This window comes from Brachypodium distachyon, chromosome 3 (assembly GCF_000005505.3).
Source record: "Brachypodium distachyon strain Bd21 chromosome 3, Brachypodium_distachyon_v3.0, whole genome shotgun sequence".
In the NCBI taxonomy this organism is placed as follows: Eukaryota; Viridiplantae; Streptophyta; class Magnoliopsida; order Poales; family Poaceae; genus Brachypodium; species Brachypodium distachyon.
In genome coordinates this window covers 44959811-44977879 of record NC_016133.3, presented here as the reverse complement: position 1 = coordinate 44977879, position 18069 = coordinate 44959811, and the positions used below count along the sequence as shown (strand labels likewise).

Here is an 18069-nt window from a genome sequence, read left to right as displayed (position 1 = left end):
TAGGGGCCGCCTCAGACTTGGGCCGAACTTTTCTTCCCAAGTAGCGAGGTTGGGATACCCTCGAGACTCTAACCCGATCCCTCTACTTCGAGTCAAGGTCGTACTAGACGGTCTGGAACCTCGAAACTAGGCTTCCCAAATCGCGTCCCCGAGGTCGAGTCGAGACTAGGCTCGACCCAAGTACTCGAGAGCGGGCTCCTGGGGTTGCTCTAGCGCTCTCCCCTTTGATCTTATTCCAATGGAGCGTGTATGATACATGCCCCCATGAGGGGCTATTTATAGCCTAGGCGTCCATGACAAAAGACCATGGCTACCCTTGAGGGAGAGGGAAAGTGAGGGTAAAGTGGTAAATTCATCCCTAGGGCTTTCTTGGCCCTTACTCTAGCTCTTTTGACCATGGTATGGGAGGCTTGACCCTTTGACTCTTTTGACCGGCGCTTAGTTGGCATGGCTATACCTTGTTGGCGATTTGACCGGTCTTTGGGATTTGTTGACTTGGTCGTCGCCACGTAGGATCCCAGCCCGGCCCGCGTAAAGATTTTATTATATTACAACAACAGCCCCCTTGAGCCGGAGGTATTGGGAATGCCTTCGGGTCAACTCCAATGAAGATGGCATGCCGAAGTTCTTCATTCGATGCATTGAGCGTGGCACTCCTCGGGGCGAGCCACCGGCTAGGTAACCTTCCTCGAGGGGGACGATAGACCTAGGTGGGCTTTGTTGCACAAAATTTGCGGCTTTGTGAATCTTGACGCATCCCAAGGGCTCCTAGGGATTTTTCCTGCGGAAAATTATGGCCTTGGAGTCTTTGGTGCGGTGAACCACCGGCTAGGCTAGTTTTTTTGGTGAGAAACCAAGCCTAGGTGGGTTTCTTCGCGAGGTTTCGCTGGTCGTGAGGTCTATTTTTGAAGAAACAGATACTTATGAGGTTTTCCTTGCAAAATTTCGAGGCCGGGGGGCTCCTTTTGCAAGGTAATTAAGCTGCAGGGATGTGCTTGAGATTTTCAGATTTTCTGAGGGTCCCTGCGCGAATGTTTGAGCCGCCCGGGGGCAGCTTGCAATTTTCTGCGTCTTGGGGGTTGTTTCTGAAAGAAAACCCCCATTCTGCCACGCCTGGGTGTGTTCTTGGGCTGCGCTTCGGCCTCTTGGGCCTCCCGGGCGCGCTGCGCCCGGCCGGGCCTTGGAGGCTGCTCCTTTTTTTTCGCGCTCGTTATTGGGCCGAGGCCCACGTCGCCTTCTGGCCCGCATACATGTTCGCTGACTTCAAGTGGAGAGATCGGACGGTGATGGGGAGGCCGAAGCCCTAGATCCGACGGCTGGGGCTCATCTTCCTCCTTCGTACGGGGTGAGGAAAAGAGCTCGTCCCCCTTTCTCCTTTTGCAGGGGAGCCCATCACCGGGATGACGCCGCGGTTGCGCAGCGTGGCCAGAACGGCTAGGAGCTGGTCCCTCGACCGGGGCCGCCCCCGTTTTTGCTTTTCTTCCCCTCTTTATCTCTTTTGCCCCGTGCCTTCTGCCTCTTGGTCGGCTTGGCCTTGTCTTCTTGCTGTGACCGGACCGACCGGCGAGGGGCTGGGCCCGGACACCGAGGGGGGATTTTGCCTATAAAAATGGAGCCATGGAACACAAGAGGGGCATAGCCCACTGTCGTTTCCCTCTCCTTCGGTGCCGAAGACGTGCTTCGGCGGCACCCGAGGACGGAGACGAGACCGGTGGCTCGAAGGTGTCTCCCGGGGGAGTTTAGCCGGCCCAATTCGCCACTGCAGGTGCTAAGGATCGTCAAGTCTTCGTGGGGTTCAAGATTCCGCCAGGCGCCGGGCTTTGAGCATTGCCGTCGGTGTTTGCAATTCGAGCCGCGACGTGGTGGTGCTCGGGTGCTTCCGTGCTGAGGTGAGTTGCGGCCGCGGACCCTTCTTTGCCGCCCTTGGGCACCATCGCCGTGAGGCTTGGCGCGTCAGGGGTTGAGCTGCGAGAGGTGGACGGCCCATGGTCATTTCGTCGAACACGTGGTGGGCGTGACCCGTGCGGTGTGAGCGTGCGTCGAGGGTGTTGCGAGTGACGTGCCGACACGCGTTCCAGGAGCGCGATGCGTTAGGAGTGGGCGCGAGCTGTGCGCGAAGGACGGCGCGGGCGTGGCCGCGACGCGCACATAGCACGGTGCCGCCACGACCGGCGCGGGCGAAGCTGTGACGCGCGCAGCGCAGGGTGACCGCGAGCGCGGCGCGCAGGGCACGGCGCAGGCGTGGTCTGGGCACGCGTCAGATGGAATGCCATGGGCGCCGCGGGCGTAGAGCCGCGTGTGAAGGACAGCGTGGGCGCGGCCATGACGCACACATAACGCGGTGCCGTCGCGACCGGCGAGGGCGGAGCCGCAATGCGCGCAGCGCAGGGTGACCGCGAGCACGGCGCAGGCGTGGTCTGGGCACGCGTCAGATGGAACCCCGAGGTCGCCGCGGGCGTAGAGCCGCGTGCGAAGGATGGCGTGGGCGCGGCCATGACGCACACATAATGCGGTGCCGTCGCGACCGGTAAGGGGGGAGCCGCAATGCGCGCAGCACAGGGTGACCGCGACCATGGCGCAGGCGTGGTCTGGGCATGCGTTAGATGGAGCGCCGAGGGCGTTGAGCTGTGTCGGAGCTTGGGGAGCGGGGCGAGCACAGGGTGTCGGCCATTTGGCCGAACACCTTGCGGGCCTCTTCCAGGCGGCCTCCCTCCTGTTCTCTCCTTTTTTTTTGATGGTGGTCGCGTACGGCCTTGTGACATGGATTTTCCCTAGCTGCTTCATTAGGAATTTTTGCAACTTGTACTAATCCCTTGATGTCTTTTTGTAGGCGAGATGACGGGATCCGACGTGGAACGTCGCGACGGCGCCGGCGGGAGCGTCAAGAGGGAGGCTTCCCTCGGGAGCGGGGTCGAGGTCCGGACGTCGGGAGGCAAACCGCGGAGGTCGAAGAAGGTCACCCGCCCGGAGAGAGGACCTCGGCCTGAGCCGCTTCCGGCCATGCCGGGACGGGTTCCCGACATTCTTCCGGCGTCGGTGACGACTGAGAAGGACTTGTTGGACCTGGTGGAGGCGGGCTACTTCCGGAAGGGCCTTGCCTCGCTTCCTGACGAGGGTGAGCTTCGACTGGAGCCGCAGAGGCATCGAGGGCATATCGTCGTGTTCACCAACTGGTTCCACGCCGGATTGTGCTTGCCTGTACACCCGTTCTTGCTGGAGTTCCTGGATACCTATGGTGTCGAGTTGGCGCAGTTGCTTCCTTCGGCGATCCTGCGCCTGAATGCGTTCAGGTGGCTTTGCGAGACCGCCTTGAGGGAGCCTCCGACCATGATGTTGTTCTTGTTGCTGTTCACCGTCCACGTGGAGGAGCTTCGCACCCCCGATGAGAGCACTTGGAGTGCTTTTGGGTCGGTCGCCGTGAGGCTCCGTCCTGGCTTTCACGACGAGTTCCCCCTATTGCCGGTGAAGAGTGCGGTGCGCCTTTTCGACGGGTGGGACTCACAGTGGATCTTCCTCGATGTTTCGGAGACGAGCTTGCGTCACTCCGGCAGGCTTCCTCGACACTCTAGGCCTGGGGAGCTTCGGGATGTCGTCCGTCCCATGGGCACGTCCTTGGTCGAGGAGTGGGAGCTTGCCGGGATCAAGTCGGCTCGTTCGGAGCGCAGCTGCCGCAACCTACTCGAGGAGATGGTGATGGCGGGCCGCTTCATGATGAGGGCGCGACCACAGGCGAAGCTGCGGATCCCCTTGGCCTTCCGTCACCCACGCCGTGCGGCCAAGCGTGAGTTTCGTGATACTTGAGTCGTTGCGTCAAGTTTCCTTGTTTTGTTTGACACCTTGGCTAGTGCTTGTGCTTGTTTTTCAGTGGCTTTTTCTTGAGAGAAGGTGGCCGAGTGGGCTTCCTAGATGGTCGGGCCGTACAACTCGGTGGAGCATCGGGCTTACGTCAATACCATCAGCGAGGGAGGATGCCACAACGTCGTGGCGGCGTGCTTCGATGACATGGTAGCGGTGCGCCCGGATCCCAAGTTCGGGAAGCTCGTCAAGGCCGGCGAGCGGTACTCTCGCCTTGCGACTCCGTCGATGATCGCCGTTGGTTCTCATCTCAGGGATACTTGTGGGAAGGTGAAGCCTCAGGTCGTGCTTGGGTTGGGTGTGCCGGTGGCCCCGATGCCCAAGATCCCTCGTCCTCCGAGTTCACGCAAGAGGAAGGCTCCTTCTCCTGACCTAGCCGACGTGGCTGAGTCAAGGTCTGCCTTGAGAGAGTCCATGAACATGCACCTAGCCCGGAAGATCGACATTGAGAAGATCCTGCCTCCGTTGCGTCACGAGCGTGTGGTTTTCACCCAGAGTACCAGGCTTCAGCTTGTGGTGGATACCTCCTCGAAAGCCAGCGGCGCGGGTGTTCCGGTGTTCTCTTTGACCCGTGGGCCTGTGGAGGAGGAGCTTCCTGGCACCGGTGAGTGCACGCGTGCTGAGCGTTTTAATTCCCTTTCGAGAATGTTCTCACGGGGTTTTCTTGTCTTGTTTCAGGTACGGGGCCTGTGGCGCCTGTTGCTCCCGAGGCCGAGCCCCCGATTCCGGAGGAGGGAGAGGCGCTTCCGAGGACCCAGGGAGGAGTGAGAGACCTGCTTGAGGCGTTGGAGCTTGTGAGTCCGCTTTCCTCATCTCCCTTCTTGCTAGGCCCATTTTGCCGATCATCCCTCATGATTTCTCTTCCTTGGCCAGGTGAGAGGCTTGGTCGAGGCTGTGGGCACTCTTCCCGCTCTCAAGGCTCAGGTTGGGGTACTTTCGGCGGCCTTGGATGCCGAGACCTCGAAGGCTACCCTTGCCCTGAGTGAGTTGGCTTCGGAGAGGGCGCGGCGGGGGGCCGTCGAGACTGAGCTTTGTTGGGTGTCGACGGAGCTCACGGCCATGGAGGCGAGGGCTCGCCTTGCCGAGGAGGGCCAGAAGGACGCGATCGCGAAGACCCGTCGTGCCGAGGAGGACTTGGTGGTGGTCAGCCTCAACGTGTAGCATGCTCGAGCGGAGGTCGCCTCCCTCAAGGCGGAGTCGGAGGACGCCAGTTTTGGACCGGTGTTTGCTCCTCGTGCCCGTGCCTCCTCGGACAGCCGTTCGGAGGTGGTTTCGCTCCTGCTCGCCCAAGCTTTGGAGATTCGAGAGATGATACTCTGTTTGAAGGGCTCGCCTCAGCCGGATCTTCCCCCGTGTCGTACGACGGATGAGGCGAGTAGGGTGCTCACTTCACAGGTGGAGCTCCTTGAGCCCGCCGTGAAGAGGTGCCTTCTGAGTACGGGTGCTCGACTTGTTTCGTCGGCAGTCGCGGCTGTCCTGGACGGCGGTGCCGGGATGAGCGGTCTTGAGGGTGAGATGACTCACGGGGCGAAGAAGTTTTTGGCGGACCAGGGAGCTCCTCTTCGCGCTCTGGCTCGACGCTTAGTGCGTTGCCTTGAGCCTGCTCTTCAGGAGAGCGACAGTGGGGCTTGAGTCTTGTTGCCTTTTGAGGCAACAAGGTACCCCAGCTGCTTACTTATGCGATGTTGCATATCCACTTATGACATAGCCTCATGACTTGCATGTTCTGGGCTTAGACATAGAAGTTGTGAGGCAGCCTTTTTGATGTGCTTTATGCTTTGCTATGTAGTCAACATTGTCGAGAATGTCAACTTAGCTCGGCATGTATTTTCTTATGTTTTTGCCATGTAGTCAACATTATCAAAAATGCTAACTTGGCTCAACATGTGTTCTTTGGAGTACTCTATTTCCTTCTTGGCGAAGTATTATATTTCCTTAGTTTATACAGCTCGATCGTTCGCTATGATCACACTTTTGCGTAATCAATTGCTGTCGCCGTTGGGATACGACTTGGCTTCGGCGCCTTAGGCCATGGTTACGAGCCATGGATCCTAGTACCCTGGTGGGGGTCGCTATCGATATGCCGGTAGTGATCCGGACACTTCGACCTGCCATTTGGGGAAATTCATGCGGAATTTCTCCTCTTTGGACTTCAGGAAGCTATGCTTTCCCGCGATTATTATGGAGCCTTAACTCGGTTACTATCATGCAGGCCCGTGTGCGACGTCTCGCACGCGGGTAACACGGTTCTCCGAGGTAAGTAAGCTCATGTATAACTCGCTTATTTACGGTTCACCTTAAATGCGTTTTAAGGAGCTTCCGGCCCTCGGGGGACTTGGTTCTACTTGGCGGATGGCCTCGAGGCACGCTAGGATGCACGAAGGAATGGGTCGCTGGTGGCGACTTATGTCCGAAGACATTTTTAGGTGATGCCTGAGCCAACGTAAGCCCTTCGGCATCGCTTGGTGAGCGGCACTAGGGCAGTAACTCGGTTTTGGGGATCGTACCTTCGTGACATTGCTACTCGACGGGGTTCCCTTTACGACGGTGGGTCGTATGAGTGTCTCGTGTCACTCTTTATCAAGGACTCGTTTTTATTGATCCCTCGCTTTCTTGTCTTAAGGTATGGCCTGACGGGCACTTACAAGCCTTATATAGACATGGCCTCATTGGCGCTTACGATCTCCCGAAGTTTCGTAGGGAAGTGGCCGGCTGGGCGCGGATAGTCTTCTTTTGGGAGTGGTGAGGGTCGTCCTTGAGGTTCCTCCTTAGGCGTAGAAACACCAGAGTTTGTCGCCGTTCCAAGCATGGACGAGGTTTTTCCCCTCCAAGTTCTCGAGGTGGTATGCACCATTGACCAATACCGCGGCGATGCGGGATGTCCCTTCCCATTTAGGGTCGAGTTTGCGCTGGAGTTTTGGGTCGACGTTCATTTTCAGCACGAGGTCTCCTTGGGAGAAAGCTCGTTCCCGCATCCTTGTGTTGTAGAAGCGTGCGACGCTCTGCTCGTAGATGGCGTGCCTTATGAGGGCTTTGTTACGAGCTTCCTCCACAAGATCGACGGCCGTCTTGTGATGCTCTTCATTTTCGATGAAGGCGAGTGGAGTAGCTTCTTGGAGTCTTTCGACCCGAGGTGAGCGGAACTCTACCTCGGCAGGAAGAACTACTTCGGCGCCATATACCAAAGAGAATGGTGTTCGGCCCGTGGAACGGCTTACGGAGGTGCGTATGCCCCAAACCACGCTGGCGAGTTTGTGCCCCCATGCTCCTCTTGCCTTGCTGGCCGTGTGTTCTACCCTTCGGCGGAGTCCTTGGAGGATTAGTCCATTGGCTCTCTCGCATGCACCGTTGCTCTTGGGGTAGGCCACGGATGCGAAGTGCAGCTTGATCTCGAGGCATTTGCAGAATTTAATGAATTCCGCACGGTCGAACTGTTTGCCGTTGTCCACGGTTAGCTCTCGTGGGACACCATATCCACATATGATGTTTTCTCAAAAAAAAATCTGGATGGCCTGTGACGTGATCTTGCCGAGTGGCGCAGCTTCTATCCATTTGGAGAAGTAATCAATCGTCACCACGAGGTATTTGCAGGCCCCGATGCATGCGGGGAAAGGCCCGAGAAGGTCCATTCCCCAGCGTGCAAATGACCAAGTTATTGGAATATTCTTCAGGGTCGTCACTGGCGCGTGGATTGACTTAGCCATTTTTTGGCAAGCTTCGCATCTTCGCAATATCGCGATTGCGTCTTGCACCACGGTGGGCCAATAGAATCCCTGTCATAAAGCCTTCGCCGCGGTGGCTCTTGGCGCAAGATGATGGCTGCATTCTCCGGAGTGGATCTCCTGGATGAGCTCAGCCCCCTTATCGGGGGTTATGCACTTGAGTAGCGCGGCCGCACCCTTCTTGTAAAGGATGCCGTCGAGGAGGACGTACATCTTTGCTTTTGCAAGCAAAGTTTTGGCGCTTGGGCCTTCTGCCTCCTCATCCACCTCTTCTTTCAGGGCGAGGATAATTGGCGTCATTCAAGAGGGTGGATTGTCGATGACCATGCTGGTCTTTGAAGTTTCGTCGGAGTCATCGGCTTCTTCTCCTATGGATGGGGCACGGATCACCTCGAAGAATGCGCCGGGTAGCAGAGGTTACTTGGAACCGGCCGTCCGGGCCAATCTGTAGGTGAGGTGATTTTCTCCTCGTGGGATGCGTCGCGCCTCCATGCCCAGGAAGTACCGTTCCATCTTGCGAACTTCTTCAATATACTTCTTCATCATTTCATCAAGGCATTGATATGAATTGTCCATTTGGTTTATCACCAGCTGGGAGTCACTTTGGATGAGAAGGCGTCGAACACCCATGGCCTTAGCCAACCGGAGTCCGAGAAGGAGCGCTTCGTACTCCGCCATGTTGTTGGTTGCGTTGAAGTCGAGGTGGGCGGCGTACTCCAGGATCTTTCCTTCGGGGCTGACGAGTACGACTCCAGCCCCGGCACGTTGAGGCGCTTGGAGCCGTCAAACCTCATTAGCCAATGTGGTTTGGGGGGCCCGGCCTTGGGCGACGTCTCTTCGGGCGGGCTTGCGGCGCATGCCACTCGGCCACGAAGTCGGCGAGGACCTATGATTTTATAGCCGTTCTCGCGGTAAGCTCCAGCGAGAAGGGAGCCAATTCCGTTGCCCATTTGGCGATTCTTCCGGTGGCTTCCTTGTTGCTGAAGACTTCTTTGAGGGGGAACGTCGTTGGCACCATGATGGTGTGGCCCATGAAGTAATGAAGGAGCTTTCGAGAGGCCATGAGGAGGGCGTACGCGATCTTTTCGATCTGGTTGTATCGACCCTTCGCTCCTCCCAAAGCTTCGCTACGTAATACACCGGGTGTTGCGACCCATCTTCTTCCTTCACGAGGGCTGCACTTACGGCGACCGGAGTTGCGGCGAGGTATAGGAGCAAAGGTTCTCCTTGCTTCGGGCTCGTGAGGAGTGGAGGAGTCGACAAGTAGGTTTTGAGTTCCTCGAAGGCCCATTGAGCTTCGTTGGTCCACTCAAAGTTGTTGAGGCCCTTCAGGACTTTGAAAAAAGGAAGATCCTTCTCGGCTGATCAGGCGACGAATCGTCCTAATGTCGCCATCCTCCCTGCCAGGCGTTGCACATCTTTGACGGAGCAAGGAGGCTCCATCTCTAGGATGGCCCGCATTTTTTCCGGGTTGGCCTCGATTCCCCGCTGGGAGACGAGGAAACCCAAGAGTTTTCCTCCTCGAACTCCGAACGCGCATTTCTTAGGATTGAGCTTCATGCCGTACTTGCGGAGGTTGTTGAAGGTTTCTTTCAGGTCTTCGGGATGGGTACTCGCTGCTTGACTCTTGATGATGGCGTCATCAACATAGACTTCAGCGTTTCTCCCCAATTGCCCTTTGAGGATAAGGTTGACGAGGCGTTGGAAGGTCGCACCGGCGTTCCTCAAACCAAAAGGCATTCTGCGATAGCAGAAGGTGCCAATGGGAGTGATGAAGCTGGTCTTCTCCTCGTCTTCCTTGGCCATGTGGACTTGGTGATACCCTGAATATGCGTCCAAGAAGCTTAACCTCTCGCATCCCGCTATGGAGTCGACCAGTTGGTCGATCTGCGGGAGAGGGTAGTCGTTCTTGGGACACGCCTTGTTCGGGTCGGTGAAGTCGACACACATCCGTCACTTGCCGTTGGCTTTCTTCACCAAGATCGGATTGGCCAACCACTCGGGGTGCCAAACTTCTCGGATGAGTCCGGCCTCGCAGAGCTTCGCAATTTCTTGCTTGATGACCTCGCTTTGCTCCGTGGAGAGTTTTCAGAGTTTTTGCTTCACGGGCGCCTTGTCGGGCCTTACGGCGAGTCGATGCTCCATGACGTCGCGTGAGACTCCTCCCATGTCGGAGGGAGATCAAGCGAAAAGGTTGGAGTTCTCCCGGAGTAGGTCGATGAGCTTCTTCTCGAGTTCGATCGAGAGGTCGTCTCCGATCTTCACGATGCTCGTGGCGTCGTTGTCGGAGACGCATATCTCCTTAAGCTCTCCCTCGGGGAGGGGCTTAGGGATGTAGCATTCCGGGTGATCGGTCTTGGACTCCCCCGTGCCCGAGAGCATGTGGACGCTTTTAGACGCTTCTCCCTTCTCGGCGCACTTAGTCTCGTGGCGATATAGCATCTTCCTATCGGAGGACTGCTCGCCACGGACCGTGACCACGCCTTTTGGGCCCGGGATCTTCATGCATAGGAAGTTGTGGTGGACGGCAGCACAGAGGCGATTCAGGGTTGTCCTGCCAAGGATGGTGTTGAAGGAGGCCTCCATGTCCACCACGTCGAAGTGCACGAGCTCGGTCCGATGATTAGTGACATCTCCGAAGGTCGTGAGGAGCTCAATTTGGCCGAGCGGTTGGATGGACTTGCCTGGGACGAAACCGGTTAGGGGGTAAAGCGACGGTTGCAAGGAACTGTTCTTGTATCCTCCTTGCAGCTCCATCAGCTTCTTTAGCGTGCTCAGGTACAAGATGTCGGCGGAGCTTCCGCCATCCACAAGTATTTTCTTGAGCTCGCAATTTGAGACGATGGCCGTCACGAAGAGGGCGTCGTCGTGTGGGAAGCGTATCCCCTTAGCGTCTTCTTCGGTGAAGGAAATGGGTACACTCGCCCACTTGGGTGGTGGTGTTGGAGTGAAGGTTCCGACGACGTTGACTTCGCGCGCATACTCCTTGCGTTGTCTCTTTGACCCCTGGCCTGTGGCGGAGCCCCCGAGTATCACCCTGACATGGTGAGCGGGTTCTTGAAACGGGAGGTTCTCTTCCTTGGGCGCAGGGTCGGCAAGGATGACGTTGGCGGGGCGCGGGGCCTCGGGCGCCTTCTCGTCCTTGCGCCGGGCCTGCATTCGCGCTTGGAGCTCTTCACGAGCTGCGATGAGGGTATTGCATTCTTCGGTGATGTGGCTCGCCGAGTTGTGGATGAGGCATCTTCCGGCGCCTCCCTCGGCGGGGCGAGGAGGCTTCTTGGGCTGCCAAGTCTTTTGGGACGAGTTTTGCCCTTCAACGGCGAAGAACTTTCGAGCCTGGTCGCCGGGCGCCTTCTTCCCCCGCCTCCTTTTCCTCTTGGAAGATGGTGCGGACGCCTGGGGTTGATCCGACGAGGGAGTCCTTTCGGGCGTGCCGCGTGGCGTGTCCTTCTTGGCGATGTCTCCATCTTCGCCCCGAGCGTATTCTTGCAAGATTCGGTAGAGCTCTTCGATCGTCTTTGGAGGATTGCGACTTAGAGCGCGATTCACTTCTCCTTGGAGAAGGCCTTGCATGCAAGCGTCGATCACGGTCGTCGATGGCGGGTTGGCGATTTGGGTTCGGACTTTCGCAAAGCGATGGAAGAAGCTTCGGAGGGACTCTCCCGACCTTTGTTTCACGGCGTAAAGCTCGTGAGCTTGCATGGGTTTTTTGAAATTTCCCTGGAAGTTGGCGATGAAGACCTCCTGGAGGCGCTCCCACGAATGCACGGAATTCTTCCGCAGGTTATAAAACCAAGTTTGCGCCATCCCGGTGAGCGCGAGCGGGAAAAGGTTGCACATCTCGATGGGGCCTCCACCTGCCGCTCGTATGGCGGTGGAGTAAACGTCGAGGAATTTAAGAGGGTTGGACTCTTCGTCGTATGGCCGTATCGTCGGCGGCTTGAACCTTGGCGGGAAAGCCGCGTCTTGAATCTCCCGCGTGAGTGGGTTACAAGATGGTCATCCCTCCGGTTTTTCCGGCGATGCGATCCTCCTTCATCGGGGTCTCTCTCATCGCTAGAAGGGTCACTCTGAGAGGGATCTGGCGTCTTCTTGGGGGGTCGGAGCGTCGGTGAGGATTTCTTTCACCGCCGGCGAGAGCTCCGGACTCCGCTACTTGCTCGTTTCCATGCACGCTGGGATCTCGCTCCCCGTGGGGCGCACCTTGAGGCGTAGCTTGGTTGCCACCTTGTTCGACCCCGGCGGAGGGAACAAGGGGCGCTTGCTGGGTGCTCGCAAAGCGAGGTTGGTTTGGAGCGTGCACGACTTGGAGAGCGCCATGCGGCGGAAGTCCCCAATATGGGTGGTACCAAGGAGCTCCATGGGCGATCGCGGCGAGCACTAATGGAGGAAGTCCTGGGTTGGAGGGGTCGTAAGCCGGGACCCCTTGGTTTTCCGGCGCGGATCCTCCTGAGGCCACATTGTTTCCCCTTGTAGGTTCCAAGGGCAAAGTGACCACCGGTTGCAGGGGAGGTGGCGTGAAGCCCATTGAACGAGGCATACCAAGTTCTACATCCCTTGCGGGGGCGGTAACCGCAGGTAGCTCGCCGATCCTTGCCACCACGTCGGTGAGGACCGAAGGACCGCCTACGACGGTTCTGAGTGCTTCGGCTCCTTCAGGGACGGCCAGGAGCGGGGGTGCGGCCACGACCTCCGTCATGGCGCCCATGCTTGCGGCGGCGTCTGGATTGGTGAGAATTTCTCCTTCCTCGGGAGCCCCCGAGGTGCTTGCTTTCTTCGTTTGTAACCGTGTAGATTTCATGGCAAGTTGGACACCCGATGAAGTAGGCTTCGTCGGCGCCATCAAAACTTCAATTGCGGCGAGGGTTCCCCACGGTCGGTGCCACTGTTGTTGTTCTAGAAAATAACAGGAGTATGGGGTGCCAATGCACGATGGCACAAATGCGAGAATAATGTTTAGGGGGTGTACGCCGGCCTTATAGCGAAGGTCGCCGTACACTTGGAACAAATTGACATGTCGATATTTTTTGAATAGGTTCGGTCGACCCTGCGGGTACGACTTAGTCCTATGTTAGGAGAGGCTTCGAGGGGGTCGTTAGCCAAGTGCTTGGGCCGAACTCGTCTTCCCAAGTCACTTATAGCGAGAGATCTCTAGGTGCCGCCTCTGACTTGGGCCGAATTTGTCTTCCCAAGTAGCGAGGTTGTGATACCCTTGAGACTCTAACCCGATCCCTCTACTTCGAGTCAAGGTCGTACTAGACGGCCCGAAACCTCGAAACAAGGCTTCCCAAGTCGCGTCCCCGAGGTCGAGTCGAGACTAGGCTTCACCCAAGTACTCGAGAGCGGGCTCCTTGGGTTGCTCTAGCGCTCTCCCCTTTGATCTTATTCCAATGGAGCGTGTATGATACATGCCCCCATGGGGGGTATTTATAGCCTAGGGGTCCATGACAAAAGACCATGGCTACCCTTGAGGGAGAGGGAAATGAGGGTAAAGTGGTAAATTCATCCCTTGGGCTTTTTTGGCCCTTACTTTAGCTCCTTTGACCATGGTATGGGAGGCTTGACCCTTTGACTCCTTTGACCGGCGCTTAGTTGGCATGGCTATGCCTTGTTGGCGATTTTGACTGGTCTTTGGGATTTGTTGACTTGGTCGTCGCTACGTAGGATCGCGGCCCAGCCCGTGTAAGGATTTTATTATATTACAACAGAATGGAAGGTAAACTTACGTGTAGCGACGGTCATCGGCAGAGCTTAGTGGTACGCGAGGTTCCCGGGGTGCCCGATCTTCATGGTAGAACAAGGATAACTTGCCAAGCCTGATGAACCAAATGCCAACAACATACACCAATGTGATAGCCTTTGACAATGAATTCACGCAACAAAGCACTTGATGGACGTCTGAATCTCCACTCGAAGAGACGCTCTTCGATTCTTACAAACACAAGAAATTGCAAGACCCAGGGTGGAGGGGATCTCCCAATCATATGGGTGGCTTAGAAGATCAAACCATAGGAAAGGAGCAATGCTCAACTAGTTCTCAGTTCTTGTCTAACCCTAAAAGATGGGGGCAACCATCTATTTATACTATTGGTTGGCATACAAAAGCCCGTTTAGCATCACTTGAGCAGTAGAAGATGGGGCTGCACACGCAGGACATGTCCTGGGGGATGTTCTCAAGGTTCAGATTCGTGGCTGCACATAGGGGACATGTCCTGAGACTTATCCTCCATTTTCAGACTTGTAGTTGCATGTCATGAAGCTTGTCCTTCATGTCCAGCTCCTTCCAACACGTACTCGAGTTCCTTTCCTTCATCCATCTCCTCAGACCTAAGGATACACAATGTTGATAACTTGATATGTCATGTAGAATCACATTCTCTTGAATATTAGATGGAGTCTCAAGTAGGAAAAAATTCACCTGATGTTGTATTTGTTTAGCATGAGCTCTTCTGATCGGTCCTATTTGAGTTGGTGACATCGTATTAAGCTCTTCATTAGGGATGTCCGCATCACTTAGTGTAACTATGCATCTCACTTCATTAGTCCAAGAGCACCGAACAACGCTCGCACGTGATAACTTTCAGGAGATTGATTTAACTTGGGTCAACAAACCTTTTGGTGAATCTCCTAGTCTTCACCTCAACATTCTTACAAATCCTCAAGAAAAGAGAAGATACAAGAATTGATCATAGCCATAACAGTGGCGACGATCAAAGGTGCAGAAAATACTCGGGGGAAACGCAGGTCGAGCAGGCAGTGAATCTGTATGAAACAAACAACTTACTTTTACCAACAAATAGCAATAATTATGACGACACATTCAACTCAAGGTTCCGTAAGAAAGAAAGGAAATAATACATACTACACACGATCGAATACAACAAAGCTGTTAACTTGCAACAATTTTCAAGAGAATGTAGGCACGTAATGCAAATGGAAGAAAAACTAAGAGAAAATAATCAACGGACTCTGATCGAACACACATGTCAAACGCACATCATACAGTTTAATTACACACCAAATTAGAACTGAGCTTGCATCCAATCGACGGTGTTCTTCTCCACCTGGAAAGCCTTGGCCACAATATCATCGGGGATGGAAGGGTTTGATCCAAAAACTGCATTTGCCATTGTGATCACCCCAGGGTTCTGGCTGCTCAACGCTGCAATAGCTACCGTGCCGGTTGTGCAATTGTTGAACTGGTAATGAACAAGACCCTTAGGGAAGACGAACACATCTCCTTTGTTGAGAACCTTGTTGAAGTGCTTGTTCTCAGGGTTCGAGGTCACGAAACCGACGTTGAGAGAGCCCTCTATCACGGTCAAGATCTCGGTGGAGCGCGGATGGGTGTGAGGAGGGTTGAGGCCATAGGGCGCATAGTCGATGCGAACGAGGGAGATGCCCAAGGTGTTGAGCCCGGCAATCTGAGCCACGTTGACTGCGGTCACGGCAGAGCCTTGCTTGTTGGCCGCGTTGCCAGCCATGTGAAGGCCGGAGAAGAAGAAGTCTTCGGCGACAACGTCCTTTGCAGCTTTGCAGGGCAATCCATTGACACGCACTGCAATGCATGTATCCATATGATTAAGATCGGGAAGATAGCTACTCCGTAATTTGCTAGATGCAACAGGGATTGCAGCTTTTCTGCGCGCGAGAGTGTAGGTACGTACCTTGAGACATTTTGTCTGCAACACAGAAGTCCTGAAGAAGGCTTGGATCAGAGGCGATTGCGCCATGAGAACATGACAACGCCAGAAGGGCTGCTGCGAGGAGGAAGACACGAAGACCCATGTCTCTTTTGCTTCTCGATCTTCTACTAAGGAGAGCGACTACTTTACCTGTTCTCTGCTAAGCTCGTGTATGTGTATTTGATAGATCGAGTTGACTGATTGTTATCTGTCTCTGGTTTGTGTCCACTAAGCATAAAGGAAGCTGGTATTTATAGGGAGAAACTAAACATATCTAGCGGCCAATATGTGGATTGATGTTTACTGAACGTTTGAGTAATGGGCAGGAACAAGTCCTGTAATCTGGGCGCGCAGCCTGCAGCTGCAAAGCGTGTGTGGTGTGTCTAACCTGGGCGGCCTGCTGCACCTGCATATGAAACGGCTATATATGTTTTTTTTAGTATTGCTTGAACAAGTCGCATGTACACATCGCATCGACCAAAAGAGGGTGCGGTGCGATCCCTGCACGCGGAGAAGTACTCACTTATCCAGAGGGGAAGAATAACTAATAATGTAATTCCCGGCCTGGACAAGAATAATTTAGATCGACATCTTCCTAATCATTACCGAGGAATCATACTTGGTTTTTAAGTTCTGCGATTACACTCACGAGGAACCTTAGCAGCCGGAAAGGAAAGCCGCCGGACCAATCCGGTATTGGGAGACGGGAGAGAATCTGTGCCCCCCTTCTTTTCAGCTTCTAGGTCTCACAAAGCCACAAACTGAAAAGAAAGAAAAACTTCTCAGAGGCTTATTTCTACAGCTGCAGCTTCTTATAGTACAAAATGAGACTGGTCCAGACCCTGGGACTTCTCCACCCACCTTTTCTGAAATTGCCAAAAGGGCACACCGTATTTACAGTCATTATGCCACCGCCAGACCTCCCGAGACCCCGACCCCCTCCCCACCTCGTCCCCTTCTCTGCTCTCCATAGGGTTGGGCCGTTGGGGTCGCCGACGCCCACCCGCCCTCCGCCTCTCCGGTGGCCGCCGGCCCTTCCTTCCATCCCTCTGCCGTCGGCCAACCTCCCCCGCCCCTCAGTCTGCCGCCCCCTTCCCCCATCTTTCCAGTGCCGCAGCCTCCTCCCTCCATCCCACGCCTGTTCGTCTCTCCCGGACCTCGTCGCCGGCGGCTATCTGGCTAGGAGCTTGGCGCCGGGGGCGCCTCCCTGTATCTGACTGCCCCGACGCGCCTCCCTAGCTCTCACTGCCCCGGACTCGCCTCCTTGGCTCCCACCGCGTCGAACTCCGCCAGACCACCTCCTCCTCTGATTGTTCTTATGATTGTTATTTCTGATCTGATTTGTGCAATTTCTGATTGTTCTTTCGTTAATGGAATTGTTGTTTGGTCAGCCCTAAGAATCTACCAAGTTTCAAGCTGAATTTTGTTGATGTTGATTTTGGTTGGATGGAACAATTTTAGTACAAGTTTCAGGCTGAATCTGTTGGTGTTGAGTTTGGTTGGTTGGCTGGAGCTATGTTGATCGGCACAATTTTGGTTGGATGGAACAATTTTGGTAGCAGCTTGGTAATGGATGAACACATCGACTTTTCGTATTTAGAGCACGTTATGAACTGAGAAATTCCAGAAGCCGAAAAGAAGGGAATTTGACAGTTTTTTGGGGCTTCTATGGGCGGCAGCTTGCGTGAGAAATTCAGCTGAAGCCGGCTTCCAGAGAAGCTCCAGCCGAAAAGAAGGGGGCCTACGTCTAATAAGGGGTCACAACCCCTTTTTTTTTTCTTCTTCCTATTCTTTCCTTTGTTCTGCTTTCATTCTCTCTCGCAAGATATACTGTCTCAAGAACTTTTTCGACGATCCCTCCGGTGAGAATGTTCGGAATTGTGTCTTCTACAACACTGTGAAATTTCATCGCGATCCAACGGTGAAATCTCCGGCCAATACAAAAACCGAGTGTTGTTCGAATTTCTTGGGGCCGTGCGTGACAGCACAATGTTCACATGTTTCCTGCTGATTCGAGCAATGTTTCAATGATCCCTTCGGTGGAATTGTGCGGAATTTTTGTCTACTTCCACAATGTGAAATTTCGTTACGATCCAACGGTGGAATCTTTAGAAAACTTCAAAATACCTACTGTTGTTTGGATTTCTCGCAACCGTGCGGGACAGCATGAACATCCAACTTGTTCGTATGTTTGCTGATGCCTCAAGAAGTGTTTAGCCGATCCCTTCGGTGGGACTGTGCGGAATTTTTTCTACTACTACAATGTGAAATATCATCGCGATCCAATGGTGGAATCTCCGGAAAGCTTCGAAACACCGAGTGCTGTTTGGAATTCTCGCGCCCATGCGGGACAGCACGAACATCCGACTTGTTCGCCTGTTTGCCACTGGCTCAGGAAATCGTTCGTCGATCCCTTCGGTGAAATTGTGTGGAATTGTGTCTACTACTATTGCGAGAAATTTCATGACGACCCAACGGTGGAATCTCCGGAAAAAATGAAAACACCGAGTGTTGTTCGAAGCCATACGAAAATGATAGAAGAAAATATTGTTTAATATCCATCGTGCCCTTTTTTATGAAAGGGTATGGAGTAATCTGGACCTTCCTTGTGTTTTCCGTAAGAGTGTGGGGGTTGTATTGAATTAGAAGTCTTCTGATAATTAGTTTGTGTATCTTCTATATGAGGTTCTTGTATTTTTTTAAGTTGGCGTCCTGGCAGTGGGGATGACAATGTTTAGGATATAGTTTCCTGGATCTATTTACGTCCTAGCATAATATTCACAGTGTAAGTACTCCATAGAGCTAGT

The 18069-nt window shown here is 54.5% G+C and overlaps 2 protein-coding genes across 2 annotated transcripts; one reads left to right on the top strand and one right to left on the bottom strand.

Moving 5' to 3' along the window:
• Window positions 1-2874: 2874 nt before the first annotated feature.
• LOC112271904 lies at window positions 2875-5632 on the top strand. The gene is made up of 4 exons (XM_024462139.1): window positions 2875-3781; window positions 3866-4459; window positions 4534-4649; window positions 4729-5632. Exons 2-4 carry the CDS (start codon window positions 3907-3909, stop codon window positions 5014-5016), a joined length of 957 nt encoding a protein of 318 aa, XP_024317907.1. The 5' UTR covers window positions 2875-3781; window positions 3866-3906; the 3' UTR covers window positions 5017-5632.
• An 8770-nt stretch (window positions 5633-14402) lies between these two features.
• Window positions 14403-15591, bottom strand: LOC100821722 (putative germin-like protein 2-2). Its single transcript, XM_003572487.3, has 2 exons — window positions 15245-15591; window positions 14403-15135 (listed from the first exon to the last, which is right to left on the bottom strand). Exons 1-2 carry the CDS (start codon window positions 15363-15365, stop codon window positions 14600-14602), a joined length of 657 nt encoding a protein of 218 aa, XP_003572535.1. The 5' UTR covers window positions 15366-15591; the 3' UTR covers window positions 14403-14599.
• Between the last annotated feature and the right edge of the window lie 2478 nt (window positions 15592-18069).